The sequence below is a fragment of the Fusarium tjaetaba genome (genome assembly GCF_013396195.1).
Source record: "Fusarium tjaetaba strain NRRL 66243 chromosome Unknown NRRL66243_c0000328, whole genome shotgun sequence".
Taxonomy (NCBI): domain Eukaryota; kingdom Fungi; phylum Ascomycota; class Sordariomycetes; order Hypocreales; family Nectriaceae; genus Fusarium; species Fusarium tjaetaba.
Genome location: NW_023501524.1, coordinates 20,864 through 44,161, shown reverse-complemented (window position 1 = coordinate 44,161; position 23,298 = coordinate 20,864). Strand labels below are relative to the sequence as shown.

The 23,298-nt window shown below is 49.4% G+C and overlaps 11 protein-coding genes across 11 annotated transcripts; 7 read left to right on the top strand and 4 right to left on the bottom strand.

The window, feature by feature from the left end:
* Positions 1-1,208: 1,208 nt before the first annotated feature.
* FTJAE_12246 (mitotic apparatus p62) lies at positions 1,209-2,454 on the top strand (the record flags this gene model as incomplete). Its single annotated transcript, XM_037345272.1, has 3 exons — positions 1,209-1,353; positions 1,475-1,656; positions 1,708-2,454. The coding sequence occupies 3 exons, from the start codon at positions 1,209-1,211 to the stop codon at positions 2,452-2,454; spliced, it is 1,074 nt and encodes a 357-aa protein (XP_037200703.1).
* A 649-nt stretch (positions 2,455-3,103) lies between these two features.
* On the top strand, positions 3,104-4,129 carry FTJAE_12245 (peroxin 11c; the record flags this gene model as incomplete). The annotated part of the gene is made up of 1 exon (XM_037345271.1): positions 3,104-4,129. The coding sequence occupies one exon, from the start codon at positions 3,104-3,106 to the stop codon at positions 4,127-4,129; it is 1,026 nt and encodes a 341-aa protein (XP_037200702.1).
* An 818-nt stretch (positions 4,130-4,947) lies between these two features.
* On the top strand, positions 4,948-5,979 carry FTJAE_12244 (alcohol dehydrogenase; the record flags this gene model as incomplete). Its single annotated transcript, XM_037345270.1, has 3 exons — positions 4,948-5,013; positions 5,097-5,220; positions 5,270-5,979. 3 exons carry the CDS (start codon positions 4,948-4,950, stop codon positions 5,977-5,979), a joined length of 900 nt encoding a protein of 299 aa, XP_037200701.1.
* Positions 5,980-6,926: 947 nt separating this feature from the next.
* On the top strand, positions 6,927-8,980 carry FTJAE_12243 (FMP40; the record flags this gene model as incomplete). Its single annotated transcript, XM_037345269.1, has 2 exons — positions 6,927-8,006; positions 8,054-8,980. 2 exons carry the CDS (start codon positions 6,927-6,929, stop codon positions 8,978-8,980), a joined length of 2,007 nt encoding a protein of 668 aa, XP_037200700.1.
* A 19-nt stretch (positions 8,981-8,999) lies between these two features.
* On the top strand, positions 9,000-12,007 carry FTJAE_12242 (NADH-ubiquinone oxidoreductase 78 kDa subunit mitochondrial; the record flags this gene model as incomplete). Its single annotated transcript, XM_037345268.1, has 7 exons — positions 9,000-9,049; positions 9,418-9,621; positions 9,664-9,704; positions 9,757-9,808; positions 9,862-9,876; positions 9,930-11,834; positions 11,890-12,007. 7 exons carry the CDS (start codon positions 9,000-9,002, stop codon positions 12,005-12,007), a joined length of 2,385 nt encoding a protein of 794 aa, XP_037200699.1.
* A 294-nt stretch (positions 12,008-12,301) lies between these two features.
* Positions 12,302-12,922, bottom strand: FTJAE_12241 (uncharacterized protein; the record flags this gene model as incomplete). Its single annotated transcript, XM_037345267.1, has 1 exon — positions 12,302-12,922. The coding sequence occupies one exon, from the start codon at positions 12,920-12,922 to the stop codon at positions 12,302-12,304; it is 621 nt and encodes a 206-aa protein (XP_037200698.1).
* Positions 12,923-13,569: 647 nt separating this feature from the next.
* On the bottom strand, positions 13,570-14,585 carry FTJAE_12240 (endozepine; the record flags this gene model as incomplete). The annotated part of the gene is made up of 3 exons (XM_037345266.1): positions 13,570-14,140; positions 14,208-14,505; positions 14,570-14,585. The coding sequence occupies 3 exons, from the start codon at positions 14,583-14,585 to the stop codon at positions 13,570-13,572; spliced, it is 885 nt and encodes a 294-aa protein (XP_037200697.1).
* Positions 14,586-15,464: 879 nt separating this feature from the next.
* On the bottom strand, positions 15,465-16,502 carry FTJAE_12239 (ribonuclease III; the record flags this gene model as incomplete). The annotated part of the gene is made up of 1 exon (XM_037345264.1): positions 15,465-16,502. One exon carries the CDS (start codon positions 16,500-16,502, stop codon positions 15,465-15,467), a length of 1,038 nt encoding a protein of 345 aa, XP_037200696.1.
* Positions 16,503-17,118: 616 nt separating this feature from the next.
* FTJAE_12238 (RSM27 mitochondrial ribosomal small subunit) lies at positions 17,119-17,590 on the top strand (the record flags this gene model as incomplete). The annotated part of the gene is made up of 4 exons (XM_037345263.1): positions 17,119-17,157; positions 17,207-17,412; positions 17,472-17,521; positions 17,568-17,590. 4 exons carry the CDS (start codon positions 17,119-17,121, stop codon positions 17,588-17,590), a joined length of 318 nt encoding a protein of 105 aa, XP_037200695.1.
* A 1,237-nt stretch (positions 17,591-18,827) lies between these two features.
* FTJAE_12237 (meiotic coiled-coil 2) lies at positions 18,828-21,371 on the top strand (the record flags this gene model as incomplete). Its single annotated transcript, XM_037345262.1, has 5 exons — positions 18,828-18,935; positions 19,038-19,121; positions 19,180-20,118; positions 20,167-20,793; positions 20,844-21,371. 5 exons carry the CDS (start codon positions 18,828-18,830, stop codon positions 21,369-21,371), a joined length of 2,286 nt encoding a protein of 761 aa, XP_037200694.1.
* Positions 21,372-22,158: 787 nt separating this feature from the next.
* FTJAE_12236 (uncharacterized protein) lies at positions 22,159-22,983 on the bottom strand (the record flags this gene model as incomplete). The annotated part of the gene is made up of 3 exons (XM_037345261.1): positions 22,159-22,320; positions 22,372-22,788; positions 22,849-22,983. The coding sequence occupies 3 exons, from the start codon at positions 22,981-22,983 to the stop codon at positions 22,159-22,161; spliced, it is 714 nt and encodes a 237-aa protein (XP_037200693.1).
* Between the last annotated feature and the right edge of the window lie 315 nt (positions 22,984-23,298).

Genomic DNA, 23,298 nt, shown 5'->3' with positions numbered 1-23,298 from the left:
GCAAGACACAAATATCCATAGGTAGGCTCTTTTACGAGACTGATACATCCAGACTTGGACTTATGGAATGGGTCACGGTTACAAAGAACGCCAACATTAATTTTCATACTTGACCGATATTGAGTTTTACAATGGTATGTATGCTGATTGATAGACTGTGATAAAGAATCACCAAAGGTTGTGAACTAACCGGACAAGGCCAAAATTATATGTAGGCCCCAGCTTATACTAGGCGGAGGTTGATTCGCTGCACTTCAAGTTCCTGAAGCGGGTCCATCCAGGCCTAGAAGCTACCCTCTGGGAGTAAGAAAACACGAGACCCAAGTTTAGGGTGACAAAATAAACTCTACAAAAGGTATACTAAACTTATCCTAAATTTATACTCAGTTACCTAAGTCTTTTTATCAGTTAGGTTCAAGGTCCCGAGTTTTATTTCCTCCCTAGGCTACCTACCTAAAGGTACGGATAGAGCTGCCCTGAATAGGCCTCGCCTAAAATGTGTTGCAGCCTGCAGCCAACCGCTTCATTGTGCATGAATGCATTCCGCGAGAGGCTCCAAGTGGAACGGCTGCCTACACCTAAATCAACTTACTTATTACGGATATAACTTGGAGAAACCTAAACTCTAACACCAAAAGATTCCTTTCTTTCTCTTCTCATTTCCTCCCTGTGGGACTGTTTCTTGAGCTACCCCCAAGCCTTTCTATATACTTAGAAAAAAAATAAGCAGAGCTTCACACATCGCTCAAAGAGAAATGGTCCAAGCACAACCAACACCACCATCTTACACAACAACAAAGAAGCTGACAGAGCGGACCCGATACCCAGTTTGAGTTGAGGTTCTCTATATAATACTCTCGTCAAGATCATCGTTCTTTTCTTCATTCTTGTCTCTTCTATAATAAGACATTCCCTCGACGCTCGAATCTCGCCAAGACCGCATATAGCTCCAAAAGGATACGTGCTTTGACACTTGATTCAAAGCCCCCATTCCTCAAACAAGCCAGCTTTCAAACGCTGATCTCCTCGGCCCGTATACCGTGTCTCACTTGCTTCTTTGACAAGGGAGTTAGAACGCTCCATCAAATATTCTTCCCGTGGCGCCCCATCATCTGGCATCATTCCACCGGCCTTGATCTGAACCCCCGTTAGGTTTGACAACCACACGAGTCTCACTGGACCCTTTCTACCGGGACCTATCTTGTCCAATGGCTTCTCAAGCTCGAGTCCTCAAGTTCCCCCGGAGTGACGACAAATCCTCCTTTGTCCTATTGCAAGCCACGCCCAATGGTTCGAAACGACTTGATTTGAAGCTGGTGGGCACTGAAGGAGAGGAACCTTATGTTGCATCCTGTAAGTCATTTCCGTTACTCTCCCTCTAACATCGCAATCTGGGAGACCCATGTCTCTGTAATCTCCAGTACTGGCGCGAACGTGATCACTTTTCGATCCCTGAATCTGACTTTGTCGATAGTGAAACATGATAGAGTCGTGTCTCTCCGTGTGAAGAATTGCCCTGTTTCAGACAGCGAATGGCAGCGGATTCTCGAAGACTTGTTTCAGCAGGAACCCCTTCTGGATATTCAAGCCACCGCCACGGTCCAGAGCGAAAAGTTCATCTCAATCACCATTCGAAAGGACATACAGGGTATCACTGTAAGACCATGATACCATTCTAAAACATGGTCTTTTTACTAACCGTCTTAGCAACGTCTGGGCTCAATCACCCTAAATCATGATCCAGATGAGGCCATTGAGTTATTCGATTGGTGTGGTGTAGCGGTCGAGGCCTCTGCCTCAAGTAAACAAACTGCGGCAGACCTGTCGGCAAAATCCTCCGAGTCGGATGCTGTTGTGGCCCAGCTCCAGTTACAGCTGGAAGAGTTAATCAAAGCCAAAGAGGAGGATGAAACAGCGTTGCTCAGGAAGTTCAGGGATCTCCTGAACGAGAAGAAGGTCAAGATTCGCGAACAGCAGCAAGCATTAAATATACTATCAACAAATCCAAGCATAGCGGGCCAATTTCAGCGTTCCCAGGCTGTGGAAGACTCGATTCAGCAACCGAAACCAAAGAAGCCTACTCGCCAAGCTGGCAAGTCAAGGGCATCGAAAAGAAAGGCTCCCGCATCAAGAAGACTTGAAGAATCAGAGGACGATGATGCTGTTGACACGATGAGCGTCGACCTTAAGCAGGAGGCCGTGGATACGGATCCCGGAAACACCACAGAAGCGACGGCATCTGGTGATAGCGACGACGATGACGATGGCCTCGACTCAAGACCACCTCAGCAAAACAAGGCACCAGACACAGTTTCACGGGGAAAGACTGCTTCCAAGGAGAGCGAGAGACCGCCGCCACCGCGAGCTCTGCCGTTCGAGACAAAGAAGTCGACAAAGGCTGCACCTGTACCCGCTCCTGCAGGGAGTGACACTGAATCTGACGATGAGCTTTGAATTATGGTTGATGACAGTTTGCCGGGACAGCGTTGTGTATTGTGTTCTCCAAAGTTTGTTAATGTATATACATTTAATCTGTTGGTTGTTGCGCGGCCGGTATCGGCAAACCACTATTGTATATGTATAGTTTACCCTCATAGCATGGATACCAAGTTGCAAGACAGATCATGAACAAATAAGGTCACGCCTTTCCGTACGCATTCAGTCGTCATTGATGCAACAAAGTGCCGCCGTCTTTTCTGTATTGAGCATGCCTTACGCAGCATTTGCAGTGACATAAACTACCGAGCAAATATCTCGGGCCTACGCACGAATCACATTCACCCGGGCAACTCCACTACCGAGGCACGGGTCCTTTGACGATTACGGAGTTTTCACCTGCGGCCTCGGTCAACTCAGCGAAAAGAGCATAAAGGTACATGGGAGATGTACTGATTGATAAAAATCTACTCCGTATGTCCCCACGTCGTCCCTGAGTCCGCTAACCTTAGAAGTAATGTAATGAAGAACCAAGCACCTCTTACCGTTGACCTCCATTTGCCAAGTTTTTTGTCTTCCGTTATTTTCATTACATATTTTTATTCTATTTTCTTTTGCTCCTCTCGATGCTCACCGTGAGCTTCTCCCTCCCTAATCACCCGCCGCCATGACAGAAACAGAAACAGAAACAGCTGTAGTAGTTGAGTCCCCCGCCGAGGCTATCGTCAATCCCTCAGCGGAGCCCGTCGTCGCCGATGCACCTCCGGCCGAGCCCATCGAAAAGAGCCTCAACTCCAACTCCAACTCCAATTCCGACATCAACAGCAAAACCAAAAATGTCGCACAAAAGTCTAGTCCTCTCGCGCGACTCCTCAAGTCGCCATCTGCCATAGATGACTTCGTCGAACATCTCAACCGCGTCATTCAGACGCGAAGAGGCACAGATACTGTCCTCCTCTTCACAACTTACACCGCTCGCTTGATCGGTGCCATTCTCAACATCCTGGGTCGGACTACTCTTCGTCACTCCGCTCGCAAGGTCGTCGAGATGGCTTTCAAGCTACCGCCCTCGACCTCAGTCGTCCTCTCTACCGCGACTGCGCCGCCTCTTGCTACTCTAGCCCTCAGTCTGTCCAAGTACATTCAGGGCTTCACCAACATGTTGGGTGAGTGGCGCACTATGAACCGTATGTGGGGTATCATCGGCACATATCTCGAGGCCAAAGATCTGATTCTTCGTCTACGTGGTCAAAAACTCGATGCGAATGGTGCCAAAGTGCCTGCTCCCAACCGAGTCAACACTGCTTTCATGACTGTGCAGATCATTTGTAACTTGGTCTACAACATTGGCGAAGGTGCTTGCTGGCTGACCTGTAAGGGCGCTACCAACCTGTCGCCAAAGACGAGCGCCAAGCTAGGTATCATGGCTGCTCGCTCATGGTGCGCGTGGGTCGCCCTCGAGCTCGTCCGTTTGCTGGTTGAACGTGCGCGCCGAGCGACAAGCGGCGATGTCGCTGCTGAGGAGGAGTGGAAGAATAACTGGAAGGCTGAGGTCCTTGGAACACTTCCATGGATGCCTCTGTCGGCTCACTGGAGCACTGAAGAAGGGCTTATGCCAGAGCTTATGGTCGCAGCTATTGCTACATGGCCCGCTACCAACATGATGAAGAGTGTGTGGCGCCAGACAGCCTAGAGGGATGAGACTCAGGGCGCCAGCGAGTTGCCATAGAGCTACCCAACATTTAAATCGATCCTGCGCTATTGGGTATACAGGGGTTCACTTGTTAGGATCACGAGCCTCGGGGTGAATGCATTGCAGGTTCACATCTAGAAACACGGCATTGATATCGAGTGTCAAAATAAATTCAGCAATGGTATTTTAACGCTTGTACTAAGTTAACGCTTATATCAAGTTATCCAATAGCGCAACTCAAAAGCAAAACGTAGTCGCCCAAGGTGGGCAAGATAAAGAACACATACGTACCAGCAATAAGTATCAATAACTTGTAAGTGTTTTTTAAATTGGAGCATTATTAACATATGGGATATGTCTCTCGAGAGCATCTCAGAACAAGGGTCGAATGCCCTCCTCATTTACGATCGAGTGTGACCAGCCAGATCTAGATCAACGTCTTCGACGTCTGGTCTCGCTACTGATGATTATAATTGCGTGAATTCTGCAACCCACTTCATATTAATAATACGGCAATAGTCACTACGTAGTGATTCACCTCCTCTTTACCCCATCCTCATACATGTCGTTATAAATCACGGAATTGGCCCGCCGTAAATCGCCATATCAAACCCGAGGGTGGGGGAGGAGATCAAGTAGGTATCAGTACAAGGAAGGGGAACCACCTATTTAAACCAACACGGCAATGTACATGCTATCCGTGGCAATCACTCTTCTTCATACCAAGTTTCTCGCTCTAGACTCTGAACTTCTGACAATTAATTAATTTATACTTGAAACACATTCCTCCCTCAACAAAACTGTGAAATACCGCCAAAATGGGCAGTGTCGCTACAAAGGATGTCCCCACCTACAAACTCAATGACGGCAATGAGATTCCGGTTGTAAGTTTATCCTCTTTGGGTTCCGAGAGAGCCATGAGCAGGCCAAATCATCCTCGATACGGAACATTACTCACAATCATTAGCTAGCTTTCGGTCTGGGAACAGCTCAGTACAAGAAAGACCCCCAGAGTGGACTCGACCAGCATGTAGTCGACATCACTACCAAGGCTATCAAGACTGGATATCGCCATCTGGACGGTGCCGAAGGTGAGCAGAACAGAGTACCAAGCTGTGACCACATCTAACAAGTCTACAGTCTATGGCAACGAAGAGGAGCTTGGGCAAGCCATCAAGGCTGGTGGTGTCCCTCGGGAACAGCTCTATGTCACCACCAAGATCCCTGCTGAGAAGAAGGGCTCTGCTATTGACTCTTTCAATGTTTCTCTCCAGAAGCTGGGTCTGGAGTATGTGGATCTCTACTTGATTCACGGCCCTTGGTTTGCCGAAACCGATGAGGACCTGCAGCAGCGTTGGGCCGAGCTAGAGCAGATCAAGGAATCTGGCAAGGCCAAGTCTATTGGTGTTTCCAATTTCCTCCAGTCGCACCTTGAGGCTGTTCTCAAGACCGCCAAGATCAAGCCTGCTATCAACCAGATTGAGTACCACCCGTATCTCCAGCACGGCGATCTTGTTGACTTTCACAAGAAGCACAACATTGCTGTTTCTGCTTACGGCCCCCTTACTCCTATTGTCACTGCTAAGGGAGGGCCTGTAGACCCTTTCTACGCAAAGTTGGCTGAGAAGTACGGCGTGACAGAGAGTGAAGTCGGTCTTCGATGGGTCATCGACCAAGACATCATTGCGCTTACAACAAGCAACAAGGTTGAGCGACTCGAGGGATACTTGGCTAAGCTACCTAAATTCAAGTTGACACAGGATGAGATTGCAGAGATCTCTCGACTTGGTGCCAAGAAGCATTTCCGTGGGTTCTGGAGGAACAAGTTTGATGAGAACGACAGGTCCTAGGGGAGGACGTAGTGGTCTGTTTGTCGTTTCGTGTCAGATAGACGTAATGCGTAGTAGTGGCTTGATTTAGCTGGGCGAGTTACAGTCAATATGATATGATGATCAAGATTTCTCTCGAAATGCTCCTAAATTTAGGGCTTAACTCTGATGCAAGGTTCCGAATTCTAAATTACCTCTCGGTTATTTGGGTTCGCGGACGAGATATCTAATAAAAAAATGGAGGGCTTGGTCTCTGACAACATCTCCTTCACGCCATTTGAAGAATTTGATCTGGGGGGTTAGGAGTTCGATAGAGAGGCGTTTCTATACGGATGACCCGAACACCTTGGAGAGCGTCAATGATGAAACAAGGCCTATCCACTCGTAGAATCAAAGCCCATTGGGACTGACTACGAGTGGTAGCCACCAACTGAGACGTATTGTAGTTCGTATTTTGATTTTGATGTGCTATGAATAACAGAGCAATGTCCATGTCGTTCTAATTGCATGTCAAGCAACTGGCAGATGATATAGGGTAGCCTGTCAACTTGGGACCGGTCAAGCGATCGGCCAATGCAAGTCTCTTGAACTTCATTGATTTATCGTAATCTTTTTGATTCCACATACTCTCTTACATCATGTAAATGAAGTTGAATGGCGGCCCGGCTCCGTCTTACATGCGTCCGAATAACCGGGGCCTGCTTTACCGAAGAGTCAAGTCAGTCCTGTCAGATCTGGGTCTGGATCTGGATCGCGGGGCGGCACCGAGGCCCCGGAGCGGAAACTAGAGGTGATGTCAAGATAAACGATGATAACCGTCAGTAATTGCCACTTTTGTCAGCCAAACACTGTTACATCGCCATGAACCATTGAAATGTCGCCTTCTTTGATGTCTACATAAATGATTCCAAATCCTTACACACTCCTTATAAACCCATCTCTTCCCTAAACATATCGTCCCGCCGTTGATGCTCTGTCGCAACGCCCTACGCAGAGCTGTCCCGCGCTCACCACCAGCATCACATCTACCAAGACTCAAGCAAATGGCTGCCCATATTTCTAACGGCAATGGCGCATTATCGCCGGCGTCTAGCTACGAAGGCGTGGCACTTGCGGATCTTCCCAAGTCATGGCATTTTACCGAATCTCTTCCCGCCGATTCCATCTTCCCAACGCCTGCCGACTCCCACAAAACTCCTCGAGATCAGATTACACCTCGTCAAGTTCGCAATGCCGTATACACATGGGTCAGGCCGGCCGAGCAAAAGGATCCGGAGCTCCTGGCCATTAGCCCAGCTGCGTTGCGCGATTTGGGAATCAAGTCTGGTGAAGAGTCTACCGATGACTTTAGACAGCTGGTAGCTGGGAACAAGTTATATGGCTGGGATGAAGAGAAGCTCGAGGGCGGATATCCCTGGGCTCAATGCTACGGAGGCTTTCAATTCGGACAATGGGCTGGCCAACTGGGTGATGGCAGAGCTATTTCTCTTTTTGAGACCACCAACCCTGCCTCTGGTGAGCGCTATGAGCTTCAACTCAAGGGTGCTGGCATGACACCCTACTCACGGTTCGCTGATGGAAAGGCTGTCTTACGATCCAGTATCCGAGAGTTTATTGTCTCGGAAGCACTCAATGCCCTCAAGATCCCAACTACCAGAGCTCTATCACTTACGCTTCTGCCAGACTCAAAGGTTCGTCGAGAGACGATCGAGCCGGGCGCCATCGTTCTGCGCTTTGCACAGTCATGGTTGCGTCTTGGTAACTTTGATATCCTTCGAGCTAGAGGAGACCGTAAGCTTATTAGACAACTGGCCACATACATCGCCGAGGATGTATTTGGTGGCTGGGATAAGCTGCCAGGTCGACTTGAAGACCCCGATGAGCCTGTTAAATCACTGGATCCCAAGCGTGGCGTTTCTTCTGAGACTATTGAAGGAGATAATGGTTCTGAAGAGAACAGATTTACGAGATTATATCGTGAAGTTGTACGGCGCAACGCCAAAGTGGTGGCCCACTGGCAAGCGTATGGGTTTATGAATGGCGTTTTGGTAAGTTGTTCATACTTTGAGATAGAAACCCTACTGACCCATAGCAGAACACCGATAACACCTCGGTCTACGGTCTATCAATAGACTTTGGTCCATTTGCTTTCATGGACAATTTTGATCCTGCATATACACCCAACCATGATGATTACACCCTTCGTTATAGTTACAGAAACCAACCCACCATAATCTGGTGGAACCTCGTTCGCTTTGGCGAGGCGGTCGGTGAACTGATGGGCGCAGGCGCTAATGTCGACGATTCAACTTTTGTTAACGAAGGCGTTACCAAAGAGCAAGAGGCTGAAGTAGTGGCAAGGGCCGAGAAGCTAATTACACAGGCTGGAGAAGAGTACAAGGCAGTGTTCCTTGCGGAGTACAAACGACTCATGACTGCTCGTCTGGGTCTCAAGACGCACAAGGATTCTGACTTTGATGTCCTCTTCAGTGAGGCTCTCGACACTTTGGAGGCCCTGGAACTTGACTTTCACCACTTCTTTCGTCGTCTCAGCAAGATCAAGTTGCAGGATATCGCCACGGGAGAAGCACGTAACGAGAAGGCGTCTGTCTTCTTCCACAAAGAAGGGCCCCCAACGACTATTTCCGAAGTGGATGCCAGAGCGCGTCTCGCGATCTGGCTCGAAAGCTGGCGCGAGCGTATTATCGAAGATTGGAAGGACGAGGGAGGGGACGTCTCAGAGTCTACAGACAGTGACAGAATCGAGGCGATGAAGCGAGTGAACCCCAACTTCGTTCCTCGCGGTTGGATCCTTGATGAGCTCATCCAACGCGTTGAGAAGGACGGCGAACGAGATGTGTTGAACCGCGTCATGCACATGTCTCTCAATCCATTTGAAGATCGCTGGGATGGCGAGACCTTCGATGGCAAGACGTACAAGGGCGATAAGGATGAGGAGCTCCGATGGACAGATGACCCCCCAAAGACCGAGCGGGCCATGCAATGCAGCTGCAGTTCATAGATGACCACATAGACCCAAAATGGAGACACGTACACTTTTCGGTTCATGCAAGATCTACAACTACTCTAAGTATTTGGTTGGTGGTATGTAACGACCGGCGGTAAGAGGCAGCGGTCATGGAGATTGGTTACTCTCCCATGCTTCCATAAACGGCGTGAATATCAATCTTGAGCACAAGATAGAGGAAGACTCGACTGAAGCAACAGCTCTGCCGGAGCAGATCTGTTGCGCAAGCTCACCTACAATAAAGTGTGCCCGTGTACAATTAATTTGGTAGAAGAAGAAAAATTCAAAAAAAAGCTCCAGCTGCAAATTGCAAAATATGAGGTAGGATCCAGCGCTGTGGCCTGAGGCAAACAGAAAACGACACTGACCAATGAGCATTAACGTAAATTAATCGCAGGCTAGCGCCACTAAATCCATCACCCGAACAGCAGGTTCCCTTTCAAGACGTCAACGACTGAGCATATATTCGCCGCCAGCGACCTTGCAACCCTTTTCATCTTCCCTCCGTCAAGGCGACACGATGCTCCGAAATACTCTAGCACGTTCGGCTTGGCGGACGAGCCGGCGGGCGGTCAATGTCTCGCGAACCTTCGCGACGACAAGCCAGCGCCCGGCCGAGGTGGAGCTGACAATTGGTGAGCATCTTTGTGCATAGAGCCATTGACGACGATGTAGAGGCTAACCTTGGTACTAGATGGAAAGAAGGTCTCGATTGAAGGTATGACGGGTTGTTTGGCTGTATTAATGGGCGCATATTGACGGAATTCTAGCTGGTTCTGCTCTTATTCAAGCCTGCGAGAAGGCGGGATCAACAGTCCCTCGGTATGTCAAGACGGTTCGTGCCAAGTTTGAATAGCCTAGCTAACTATCTCTAGATACTGCTACCACGAGTACGATACCCTCGAATCCTCCCACGATCGATTCATCACTGACAATGCTTCAGGAAGCTTATGATTGCCGGTAACTGCCGAATGTGTCTGGTGGAGGTTGAGAGGGCCCCGAAGCCCGTTGCCTCTTGTGCTTGGCCCGTACAGCCCGGAATGGTTGTCAAGACCAACTCTCCTCTGACCCATAAGGCCCGAGAGGGTGTCATGGAGTTTTTGCTGGCTAACCATCCCCTCGACTGTCCTGTTTGTGATCAGGGTGGTGAGTGTGATCTCCAAGACCAGTCTATGCGTTACGGAGCCGACCGAGGCCGATTCCACGAGATTGGCGGCAAGCGAGCCGTCGAGGACAAGAACATTGGCCCCCTGATCAAGACTTCGATGAACCGATGCATTCACTGCACCCGATGTATTCGTTTCTCCAACGATATTGCCGGAGCTCCGGAGATGGGCTCCACTGGCCGTGGCAACGATATTCAGATTGGCACCTACCTCGAGAAGAACCTGGACTCCGAGATGTCTGGTAACGTTATCGACCTCTGCCCCGTTGGTGCTCTCACGTCGAAGCCATATGCTTTCCGAGCTCGTCCTTGGGAGCTGAAGCACACCGAGTCTATCGACGTTCTCGATGGTCTTGGTTCCAACATCCGTGTCGACTCCCGTGGTCTCGAGGTTATGCGAATTCTGCCCCGACTTAACGACGATGTGAATGAGGAGTGGATCAACGACAAGACCCGATTTGCCTGTGACGGCCTCAAGACTCAGCGACTGACCATGCCTCTGGTCCGTCGCGAGGGCCGCTTCGAGCCTGCTGATTGGGAGGAGGCTCTCACTGAGATTGGCCGTGCTTATCAGATTAAGAACCCTCAGGGTAACGAGTTCAAGGTTATTGCTGGTGCTCTTACTGAGGTCGAGTCTCTGGTTGTCGCCAAGGACATGGCTAACAAGCTTGGCTCTGAGAACCTGGCTCTCGATACCCCTACTGGCAGCCAGCCTATCGCCCACGGTGTCGATGTCCGATCCAACTTCCTTTTCAACTCTCAGATCTGGGGTATTGAGGAGGCTGATGCAATCCTAATCGTCGGCAGCAACCCTCGACATGAGGCTGCCGTTCTCAATGCCCGTATCCGAAAGCAGTGGCTCCGATCCGACCTTGAGATCGGTGTTGTTGGCGAGACATGGGACTCCACATTCGAGTTCGAGCACTTTGGCACCGACCACGCTGCTCTCAAGTCCGCCCTCTCTGGTCCCTTTGGAGAGACTCTTAAGAACGCCAAGCGACCTATGATTATTGTTGGCTCTGGTGTTACCGACCACGCAGATGCCAAGGCATACTATGAGACCATTGGTGCTTTCGTTGATAAGCATGCTTCTAACTTCCGAACTGAGGAGTGGCAGGGCTACAACGTCCTTCAGCGTGAGGCTTCTCGTGCCGGTGCTTTCGAGGTTGGCTTCACGACCCCCTCTGCTGAGGTTGCCCAAACCAAGCCCAAGTTCGTGTGGCTCCTTGGAGCTGATGAGGTGAACGAGGCGGATATCCCTAAGGACGCTTTTGTTGTCTACCAGGGTCACCACGGTGACAAGGGTGCTCAGATTGCTGACATTGTCCTTCCCGGTGCTGCTTATACTGAGAAGGCTGGTACCTACATCAACACCGAAGGCCGTGTCCAGATGACACGAGCTGCTACCTCCCTCCCCGGTGCATCTCGAACTGACTGGAAGATTCTCCGAGCTGCCAGCGAGTTCCTTGGCGCCCCTCTACCTTATGACGATGTCGCCATGGTCCGAGACCGTATGGTTGAAATCAGCCCTGCTCTGGCTGCTTATGACGTTGTCGAGCCCGTCGCTCTCCCTGCTCTGAGCAAGGTCCAGCTCGTCGACCAGAATAAGGGTGCCCAGGTGACTGGAACACCTCTCAAGAAGGTTATCGACAACTTTTACTTCACCGATGTTATCTCACGAAGGTATGTGAAATCGATTCATAATTAACGTGAATTCCCCTGCTAACATTATGTCTAGCTCTCCCACAATGGCTCGCTGCTCAGCGGCTAAGGCTACGGGTGACCCTAGGACAAACTTTATGGCTCCTGGTATGGAGGAGGATAAGCCCATGGGCCAGGTCGAGTACGGCGTATGAGGTGGTGGCTGCAAAAGAATAGAAATATTTGCTTTGTTTTTATGCGTCTGGGAAGTTCGTAGCATCTGTACATATAGGACGTCGGATGGAGGCTGAAGGTAGATGAGTTGAATACCTAATTCCTTCACTACGACGCGCACATCGTTAAATGATTCGTCATGGCAGCTTTCGCTTGCGATTCGGGTTCGTGAGGAACATGTACATCTCCTTGTCGTGGTTGACTTGTGATGCCCCATTGACATACTTGATGCTTTGAGCTGTGGCATGCTGTTGTCCCGGTGAACGAGCCGACTTCTAGTTGACTCGACGCTCCTGGTCTTGCTTAAGCTGCTCCTTTCTGATATCTGCCTCGAGGGCCTCGCGGCGACGGTTGATTTCAGCCTCACGATGCGCGGCCATCTGTGAGAAATGAGCCACACTACGCATCTGCTCGTAAGCTTGGCGCTCACGCAATGATCGAGCATTAGAAGAGTCAAGATTTGGTGCTGGGATCTTCTCCGTGTTTGGGATACCTGGCCTTGCTGGAGCCTCCATGTTTGCAACCATGATGCCGAGTTCCTGGGATGTAAGGCCGAGCGGCACGTCTGGCTTTACCTGGCCGCCTTGCAGCTCTTCAAGGGCATGAAAGCGGCGCCCTTCCTGAAAGATGCGTTCACGCTCGCGAACAGCGAGGGCGAGGAAATTCTCTCGGTCTTTGACCGAGTGAGTATTCAGAGCATCGAGTTGTTTCTGCAGGCAGTCAAGCTTGGTGAGTGAGGAAGAGCTGAGAGGATCCTTGAGTTTGTCGTCCTCGCCAATAGGGCAGAAAATGGCCGACGCGCATGACACCAGCCTTGGGATGATGGGATAGCCTTCAGGGTCTGAAACCCCCAGCAGAGGGTCAAAGGTCGGGATAGGTCGAGGAGGTTGCGCCATGGCTTTTATTTTAAGAGTTTTTAGTGGAATGGTGGATGAGACATGGCAAACTTTGTGGTTGTTTGTGCAGTTGGTGTTGCACTGAGGCTGATGATGCTGGAGGTGAGTAGGTGGGTTTGACGGGCGAATATTGGAGCGTTTGTTGTATTGCGATTGTACCTGCATATGACAGGTAGGCAACCTTATCTACCTAGGTAACAAAAGTGAAGGTAAAAATAAGCTACGGAAACCGTCTGTTAAGCTGAGCCTCATTTTTCTTTTCTTTCTTTTTTTGGCTTAAACAATATTCAGTCATCATGAAACAACGTCTCATACTCATATTGATAAATGGCTGGGGAATTTCAAATTCTACAACAAGTGCCATCCATCCAATGTATGCCAATATCTACCTGATACATACTGCAAAATACAAAATGACCACGCTTCTCTTGTTACAAATACAATGATAAATCCCATACTCCATGAAGCGCCTGATACTTATGATTATACACCGAGAGCAATAATCATTTAGTAGCCCGACAGAGCCATGTCAACTACCCAATATGGTGAGAGGTAGTGTTTGTGCCCTGGTGATATGCGCCTGATAATCGTTACCATGCTGAGTGACCTCGAGAAGTGCTGTCGCCGGATCGTACACACCCAAACCATCACCCTCGAGAAGGCAACACATTTCGAACATATTCCCTAACAAGCCTGACAGCTGCCCTAACCAGATCTTCCAGGCGACGGTCCTTGCGCTTTCTTAGCCATAATAACACGACAGTCAGAATAACCAAGTCGGCGAACAGATGCTTCACTACCACCCAGGCAAACCACTTCACCCAAGCTGGTAAGCTGCGCTCCTTCTTTGCCCGCCACTCTCGACCTGTTGTGATTTGTTCTCGTAAAGCAGCTACCTCGGCAGACATGGTTGTCAGGGCACGCTCGACCTTTCGCTGCCACCGGCCACTAACTCGATCGTGATTTTGCGTACCATCTATATCATCGTCCTCGAGTTCTAGTTGCTTCTGGGACCGGAGTTCCGCTTCGTCGTACTCACTCATCGGTCTGATCTCCTTCATAGGGCCTTCGGCATCGCTTCCTTGCGCAGCGTCTTCGTATGGTTGGGATGCACCGGCCGATCGATTCGCTCGTGGCGACGATAACGATGAGCTTGGGCTGTTGTTCTTGATCTGATTCCAGACAAATTCGAGTTCTGACACAAGTTCTTCGGCATCCCTGGGAAACTGTGTTAGTGTAAACCGATCGTACCGTGGCCCAGGCTGGGCTTCAGGAGAGCGCTTACGGCGTGGTCGCATATCGATGCATCGTATCTATCAGCGCCTCGATATACCTTCTCTTGGATTCTGTTCGGCTAAGTCCTTTTTGCAGATTCCATGCATCCCATTTGTCCTTTTCGCGCTGTAGGTCGTCGGAAGCCATTCCGGAGGCGGCCGTTGGACGTTCCATTACACCATCGACATCACCCTCCATAGCCTGCTTATAAAGTCCATATAGCCGGAGTCGATCGGTTGGAGGTGGTCTCGATGCGCCAGTCTTGGGTATCTTTTTGACAGTATTGAGAGCGTGTACAAACACGCGATCTGTATCATCACGTCAGCCACCGTGGTACAGCATGTTAGGCGCAAATTGAAAAATGCAACATACCTACTGAGTCCGCCATATTGGCGGTTATGTTTTATGTAAGAAAGATGGCTCGCGACTCGCAAATTGCGGCCGACAGAGGTGGTGGCGATGGCGTCGAGCTCAAGCTCAACCTTCGACCTGGGGTCCTTTATCGGACCTGGAGCCGTCCGGACCGCGGCTTGTTGGCCGAGATAACGGAACCCCACAAAGAGAAAGGTCCCGAATAGAAAGGAGAATAACAAGCTCGCAATTGATTGTAAAATGACGGGTGTATGGGAAGAAATAAAGAGAGAAATAATTAGTCTACACGTAGAAGGCAATGAAAAAAGTCTAGTCGCCGTGTATTATGACTCCATTAGGATAGAAAATAAGAGGGTCATTGGAACTAAGATGAGTTAATGCTATCAGAAGCAATTGGATGATGATGATGATAGATCTGCTCCTAACTTAGAGCATGCGGAGGCCCGTTTATCGGCAAATGTTTGACCTCGGCGCACTTCCCGGCTCGCCAACACGGGCACGGGGGATGTGCTTTCAGGGCGGGCTCCACTAGAAAAGGGTTCCTAGGTTCCCCAGGGATAAGGTAAACTAGTTCCCCTCAATACCCTCTTGTGTCTGGGCCTGGGGTCATTTCACATGGGAAAGGGTCTTGCCCAGGAGCTCGGCCTGATTTCATGATAATAACAGCATAAAACTAACAAGTGGACTTTGGTTAGAATTGAGTGCCAACTGATCAGAGAATAGACATTTGCTGGCCTGAATATTACCGTCTTTTATTGTATATGCATATGTCTCTGTATTTAATATGGAGTTATTCATTATTTACTCGTTTACTCTATGCTTTGAGGAATTATGCAATGTATTCATAATCTCATAGTGACTCGGTTTCATGTTTCCAGAACACTCTCATTCAGCATTATGTCTGAGCAACTGGCTCCTTTTCCTGCGCATCCTTCATCCAAGCCTCTTTCTTAGCTTCATAGACCTTCAATTGCTTCCTGTTGTCCAAGACAGACTTCGCTGCCTTCTCGCCAGCTTCTTTCTTCCCGAGAGCCGTCCCAAAACCTAGCAGCTTCCCGGCCTCTCCCCACCCATCCAGATAGACGCCAACAGTAAACAATGGTAGATTGAGGTTCTTATCCTTCTTGTTGCAAGGCATGTCTTCGTAACGAAGTTTGATACCCCTGACGACGATTGCTCGAGAAAGGCGCTCTTTGTTTGACGCAGGCGCCTTGGGCTCCGCGGCCGTTTTGGCTTGTGTAGTGACTGTCTGTTTTGTGGGTGCTGTAGCCGCAGAAGATCGAGCCAGAAATCGCTGGCCTTTCAAAGCGTTTTTTCGATGCTGCTCTGCTTGCTTGATTTGTTCCTTGATTGTCTGAGCCCAGAGTGCTTTGAGCCAAGCTACGGCATTTGCGGCCCCATGCTGGGGATCCGATTTCACAACTGCTCCAACGTATGCTTCGAAAACGTCGCCTTGGATCTTGATCGTCTCCTTGTCTCTGCCGCTTCGATGTATCAAACCCACCATTGAGCCCATATCCATGGGAAGTTTTGTTTTATACTGCATGCCGTACTGTCGATAATAATCCGCGAGTGTGATATTGCGGACCAGCTGTTCACGAAGTTGACTACTTCGTCCGGTGGGTAGGTAGTCAAAAGTTTCAAAGACAAGCTCTGTGGATATCATTTCGAGGGCCGCATCACCATACCACTCCAGCCTTTCATAGTTGGGCGCTCCCAGCCCAGGATGCCTGAAAACCTGCTCCTCTAGTTCTGGGCTTATCGGTGGCAGAGGTGGTAGGCATGGAGCGATGTCTGCCACGGTCCAGCGCGACACCCCAGGCGCGACAGTAGCAATAGTACCAGTCAGAGGAGCTTTCCCTGAATCAAGTTGCACGCGCTTGCGTGGCTCATACTCTTCGCAGTGATCATCTTGGTTTGGCCTTTTAGACATTATTGATTCTTGTTATGATGCGACGCGAATAAAAAAAGTTAATGGAAGTCCTGTGCTTTTCGATGTTCCATCAAATCTTAGAGACAAGACCCACAATTCAGCTATGAGAGTTCTCAGCTGGCAGAAAACTTGGCATCTGAACCATAACTGATAAAAGTTTCTTGGACAACTTTAAGATATTACCTTATTTGAGATGAGTTTCAGTTAGTTCCTTTTCAGGTATTTCCCGGCTTCATAAGGCATCTACATAAGTTACCTCGTCAATGCATTTTAAGTCTTCTGGCACTTGTGCCATTGATAACATGTAATTTTCATAAACACTTTATGAGTGTTGAAGGCATAATATGAATCGCAATCACGGATTATGTAGAAAATCCCACAAGCACTCGTTTTATGTGATATCTTATCGAATCCCAACTTGTAAATTTAGTCGAAGGCGCCCAATATTTTCAATGGAGTGGAGGTATCGGAGTTGGTTGGTCTCAAGGTACTCTTCTGAAAGACCCACTAGATCTCCGCTCTAGCCAATCAAGTGTTTTGCTCAACTTCACATCAGACGTCAAGTCAAGCTTCAAAAAAGTTAACAGGAGCAACGATTGATGCAAAAGACGCCACGATGAGTGTCCCACGAGCGCGCATATTGGACTTGGTAAAGGTGAGGCTCTCCATAACATGACTTAGGTCCACCTAATGACATTTCGCAGGCGCAATGCCAGGTCTTCGCGACCTCATACAATCCCGAAGGCGTACGCATGGGCAACAAGGTCCTACGACAGCGATTAAGAGGACCGGCCATGGCGGCTTACTATCCTCGAAAGACAGCGACGATCAAGGATCTAAAGCGAGAGTTCGGACCGACACTGGCTACCTGGGATGAGGGTGAAGAGGATCGCTTCGAGTACATTGAAGAGTAAGCTAGATACTGGGAACCTCGAGGATATGTGCAAATGCTGACGACGTGATCTCTAGGCTCAAACTCCGCGGAAAGAGTGCACCCAAGAAGAAGAAGGGGCCTCCAGGTATGTATATTGTACTATGCCGGGAAAAGCTACTAACATCCTACAGCTCCTACTCACAAGAAGCGATAAATCAAACAATAATGACAAGGATATTTCCAATGTTGGCCCTAGCGGCAAAGAGACCCCTTACCATGGATCATAAGTGTTGAACGATGTGACAATTCATACGCCAATTGTACGACTCATAAAGTTTGGTCGAGGGATAAAGGTGGCCGGAAGAGCAAATAGATCCCGAAGTGGCCATGTATCGCAGTATGTATAATCATTTGTATCAGTACCCATTACATCAAACATGTTTCGAAATTTCTACCCTTTGTGCTATGACTCTCGATGATCAGTCTAGCGGGCTGTTCGACTATAGATATCCAACAAATTCGAAGGCCTTTCGTATGACTCCTGAATAACCCAACAGTGACGCCTCGGCCAAAGAACAAATGCTTTGCACTGAAGCAACAAATGCATTTGCAAACACGCACCATCTCGCTAAATAAAAACTGTTTCAAGGTTGCCTGCGAGCTTTTTGATACTACATCTCCTTGACCATAAGCCTTTTCTCTAAGCTTGTGTCGCTTGCAGTCAAGGTCTCGCATCTGGTTTATTCCTTTCGCTCTTACCTCAGCTCCTATTGACATCAACTCTTAGCTGAAGCAAGAACTCCCAGCTAGAATACCTAGCACCTCCGATACAAGCTCAAGGTTAGGAGCTTACCTAGGTCGGCATATGCGCCATGTGTTGCATAGCCTGTCCTGCATATATCGATCTGTCTTTTAAGACTGAATCATAGGTAGGTACACGATTCGGAACACTGACTTCCCTGTATGCTCGAACGAATCCGAGAATTCAGGGTGTCATGTCACTGTAAAGCCGCATGGTTCTTCCATAATATGCCCCCATTTGCTTCCACTGTCAGTCGGGTGCCCGCTGCGACTGACACTTGCAATAAAAGTGGAAGGAACGCTGGTGGTTAGGCTGTTAACTGTCGGCTGCTGGCACCTGCCGCTTCTGCGCTTCTTTCATCCGCACTTCCCTCCAACTTGGCCCCGTGGAAAAATCTGCGTCAGTGAATAACCTCCCCTTCCTTCACCACCATCCTCTCTTCCTTTTCTTCCTCCTCTTCACTCTCTCCCCTCTACACTCTCTTCCTTTCACAATCAACTCCTTCTTGGACCACAAACTTGACACATCTACACTCGTTCACTATCTCATCGTGTGTTCCCTACAGCTCACTCTGTCATCTACAATTCTTATTTGACTGCTACATCACCAAAACCACTTCGCCGAGGCTCGGACCAATTGTTGCGACATCATGTCTTCAGCTGGGTCTACTGGGGTCTCTCCTGAACGGACTGTCCCCATCTTCGCTGCCAATGTGCAGGCTGAAAACTCAAATCCCTTGCCACTTGCCCCGGGCTCAGTAAGTAGAGTTTTGCCACATCAACATTCTTTGATCAAGTTCACCCTTGATGAAATCTCTTCTTGCCGACGTTCAAGAACAACCTACTAACTCGGGACGCAGAAGGAAACTGGCAAGAGCATTCCTGCAAAGAAGAACATCGCCGCTCTATCCACTTCGAAGTTGGCGAATCAAGGCCTTCCAAAGGTGAAATCAAGCGTCTGCCCAGGATGTATAATTTGCAAATTGCTGACCGTGTTAGAAGATGAAACTCAGCCATGATAGCTCGACCATCGATCAGGTGTACCCTGTGGATAAACTCCTTGCAAAGCTCTCCGAGCAGCAATCTGCCCTGAATCAGCAAAACGATGCCAACAAGCTCAGGGACGAAGCCAACCAGTATGCGAGAGCGTTTGATCATGCATCTTCGAGCAACTCTCTTCCCGTCACTCCTGCTACTGATGCTTTCCCGAGTACAGCTCCTACTACACGCCCTGCAAGTGCTACCTTGGACGAAGCTCGCGGCGAGAGCGAAGAGGTAATGCGTCTGAAGTTACAGCTCGCCCAGGCACAGAACGAAATCTCGAAGCTTGATCAAGAACTAGCCGAGACACGCGTTGTGAAAACCACAGCCGATGTGCCCCCTTTCGGGACCCGCGGTCCAATTTACCCCCCTCGTGAGAATGCCTGGGGCCCTCCCGACGACAGTCACTCTGATACCAGTGACGCCGTGTCCGCTTCCACATTCAATCGTACTCGAGAGATCTGGGGCAATCAGCCAATTTTTGCCAACACAGTCCAGGCACCAGTCATGGAACCAACACCAGGAAAATGGCTCGGAGGGCGTGTCTTCAGCCAGCCTTGTTCTGAACCTACCGGAACGCCTTTTCCCGTGATGGAAGGATACCGAAGTGAACGCCTGACCCCAGATACTGAGATGATGCGATCGAACTACGGGCGTCGAGGAAACCGCTTCGAGGGCCGTTTTAACTCACCTCAACCATTCGGACCTGGCTACGGAGGAGGATTTAATAGTCCCATGAATCAGTCAGACTACATGGGAAGTCCTGCGCCTGGAGTACCGTCCAACGCTCCCCAAGGATTAGGACCTATGGGTGTGTACCCACCATATCCCAACCCTGCTGGAACACCTCTCTCACCTCACGCTTCCGAGTTTACCACTGGTTCTGGATGGAAGAATGAGGTTGGTTTGCCTGCGTTGTACTCACACAGAACGCTAAACCCGAGACAGGTGTTGGCGCCCGGTGACCAGACCTACCTCGCTCCGACAGAGCCGCTGAATTATCGCCGTCTTTTGGATCGCAACGTAAATTGCAACTGGAAGTACATTGTTGACAAGATTGTCTGCAACAACGACCAACAAGCTTCCATCTTCCTGCAGCAGAAGCTCAAGGTCGGAACCGCTGACCAGAAGTTCGAAATTGTCGACGCAATCGTCGCCCAGGCCTATCCATTGATGATCAATCGCTTTGGCAACTTTTTGGTGCAGCGATGCTTTGAGCATGGGACACCTGACCAAGTCATCAACATCGCGGAAGCCATTCGGGGCAACACGCTGAATCTGTCTATGGATCCCTTCGGATGCCACGTCGTTCAAAAGGCGTTTGACTCTGTTCCTGAAAACTTCAAGGCTATCATGGTTCACGAGCTTCTTCGTCGAATCCCTGAGACGGTCATTCACCGTTATGCCTGCCACGTCTGGCAGAAGCTTTTTGAGCTGCGTTGGACAGAGTCACCCCCACAAATCATGAAATTTGTCAATGATGCTCTCAGGGGCATGTGGCATGAGGTTGCCCTGGGAGAGACCGGTAGTCTTGTCGTGCAGAACATTTTTGAAAACTGCCTCGAGGAGGATAAGGTAAGTTCACCCATTTACCGTCAAAGTCGCAAGCTAACTCTTACAAACAGCGCCCTTGTATCGAAGAAGTCCTTGCCAACATTGACATCGTCGCCCATGGGCAATTTGGCAACTGGTGTATCCAGCATATTTGTGAACACGGTGCTCCCCCGGATCGCAGTCGAGCTATTGACCATGTTATTCGTTACGCCGCTGAGTACAGTACCGACCAGTTCGCTTCGAAGGTCGTTGAGAAGTGTCTCAAAATTGGAGGTGCAGAATTCCTTGGTCGTTACCTGGACCGAGTCTGTGAAGGTCGTCGTGACCGTACTCGCATTCCACTGATTGACATTGCAAGTGATCAATACGGTAACTATCTTATTCAGTGGATTCTGAACAATGCCTCTCCCCAGCATCGCGAAATCGTTGCTGCCCACATCCGAAAGCACATGGTTTCACTGCGAGGCTCCAAGTTTGGCTCCCGAGTTGGTATGCTTTGTACCAACCACGCGGTCGCAACTCGTCCTGGTCCTGGCGCTGGCCCTGGGATGGGCGGACGCATGGGACCTGGGCCGCGCTACAACAATGGTTACCGCTAAAATCTTTCTACCTTGCCCATCGATCTTTGACATCGACGAGGACATCTGCCTGCTGGTAATGCAGAGCCTCCCCCATTCTACCCCTGTTTTCTTTTCATTCTTTTTTTCATCCGTGTCAAGGAACCCCTATCTGAATCACCAATCATTCCACTCGTCAAGATCACGCAACAAACCAGAATATGTCGACCTTTCTTAAGAAACATCTCCCAGCGCAAGTAATTTACAGATCACACGTCATCCTACGCCCAGCTAGCTACAGCCTGCTCGGGTGCATTGGACACATTATGGTTATCGATTTTGCAATATGGAGGAGATGGCAGATGCTAATCACCACAGCAGCCCTCGCAGGACTGGTTCTCTTATCCAACCGCTCATACGCTGCTACTCGAAAGGTGAGCGGGAACGAGCCTAATAATGGGATACTAGAGCCACACTTCTTCAGTCAATCAGCGAGCATGAGTGATGGTGATCCGAAAGGATGTCCTTAGAGGTCGGGGAGAGTTCACGAATTTGTATGTTGTTTTTCTATGCGGATGCTGGGTTTCGGCGTCTCCCTATAGCACTCGAGTCGTCACGGTAGTTATTAAACATCTTTTAATAAACGATTGATGCTTTTATTATCTTATAATTTTTCCCTCTCCCGTATACTGTGATAGTACATCGTCATATCTATAGTACCTCGGTGATTTTGTTCCGCCCAACGTCAGAATCAAGTGTATGTTTGCCAGCGATCGCTACTCCCAACGCCATTGATGCTATATGATATTGATACATGGCGTTCTGAAAACTAAGAAGCCCCAGCTGCCGAAGAAACAGGTACATCGTCCTGTACTGGGGGAAATTCTGTGTCGAGTGCTTTTGGTAGATCTGGGAGAGCAGGCATTTCAACTGTGGTATCTTTTTCCCACGGCTTTCTGGGAACAGCTCTCGCTCCAACTGGCTTCACAGCCTGTATCAAAGTTAGTGTAGGCGCGCAGTCGCCGCTCAGATTTGGACCTACAGGATCTCTGACAACAGTGTTTGGGATCTGGCGAATGCCAGGCACAGGCTTGCCTTCTTGGATAAGTTGAATCATTTCGGCAAATCCCATTGGGTAACTTGGTTGATCTTGTGAGCCAGACTGAGCAGCAGCGGTTTTCCGATCAATGTATAGATCTGTCTTTGGTGCAGCTTTCTGCCAGTCTAGGGCTGGCACTGGAGAAACATTGGCTGCATCTCGCTGACGATATTCCTCAGGCAGAACATCTGGGGGTTGATAGTCAGGATTACTGGCAAGCCACGCCTTGTAGGCGCTGAAGTCGATGTTGACACCAATGCGCTGAGCATAGTAGAATATTCGGGCGTGGATGGCCATGTCTGCGAGAGATGCTTGAGGGTTTTGCTGGCCTGGTTCGCCAAGAATAGCGTAGAGACCAGACTGAGATCAATGTCAGTGACCGAGTTATAGACCATTTGATATCCTGTGATATAATGTTACCATAAAGTTTTTATCTTTTGACCACGGGTATGTGTCAAATGCAGTGAAGATGGCAGTTTCATCTTTCAGAGCTCTGATGCGGTCAGCTCCCGTGAGTGACCCTTGGGCTGATGAAGCCTCCTGCTGTTGATCCATTGGAGGAGGTGACGATTGGGTAAATATTGATATCTGCAGGCACTCAATGAGTTTATGAACACGGAAGCTGAGACATGAGGGTTCAATGTCATCAAGAGAGTGTTACTACTAGGTAGTGATAGTGTGCAAGGGTTCTCACTAACATGTGAGAGGACAATCCGGGGTTGGTAAAGCTCACAGGACTACTACCTTGGTCAAGGCTTGACTTACCTATTCAGGACTTAGGGGTCACGCAGCGCAGAGCCTCTGAAACAGCAGTGAAGAGCGAGGGCCTCGGTAGACGTCGGGTTTATACACTGAGGTGAGTTAAGCTCA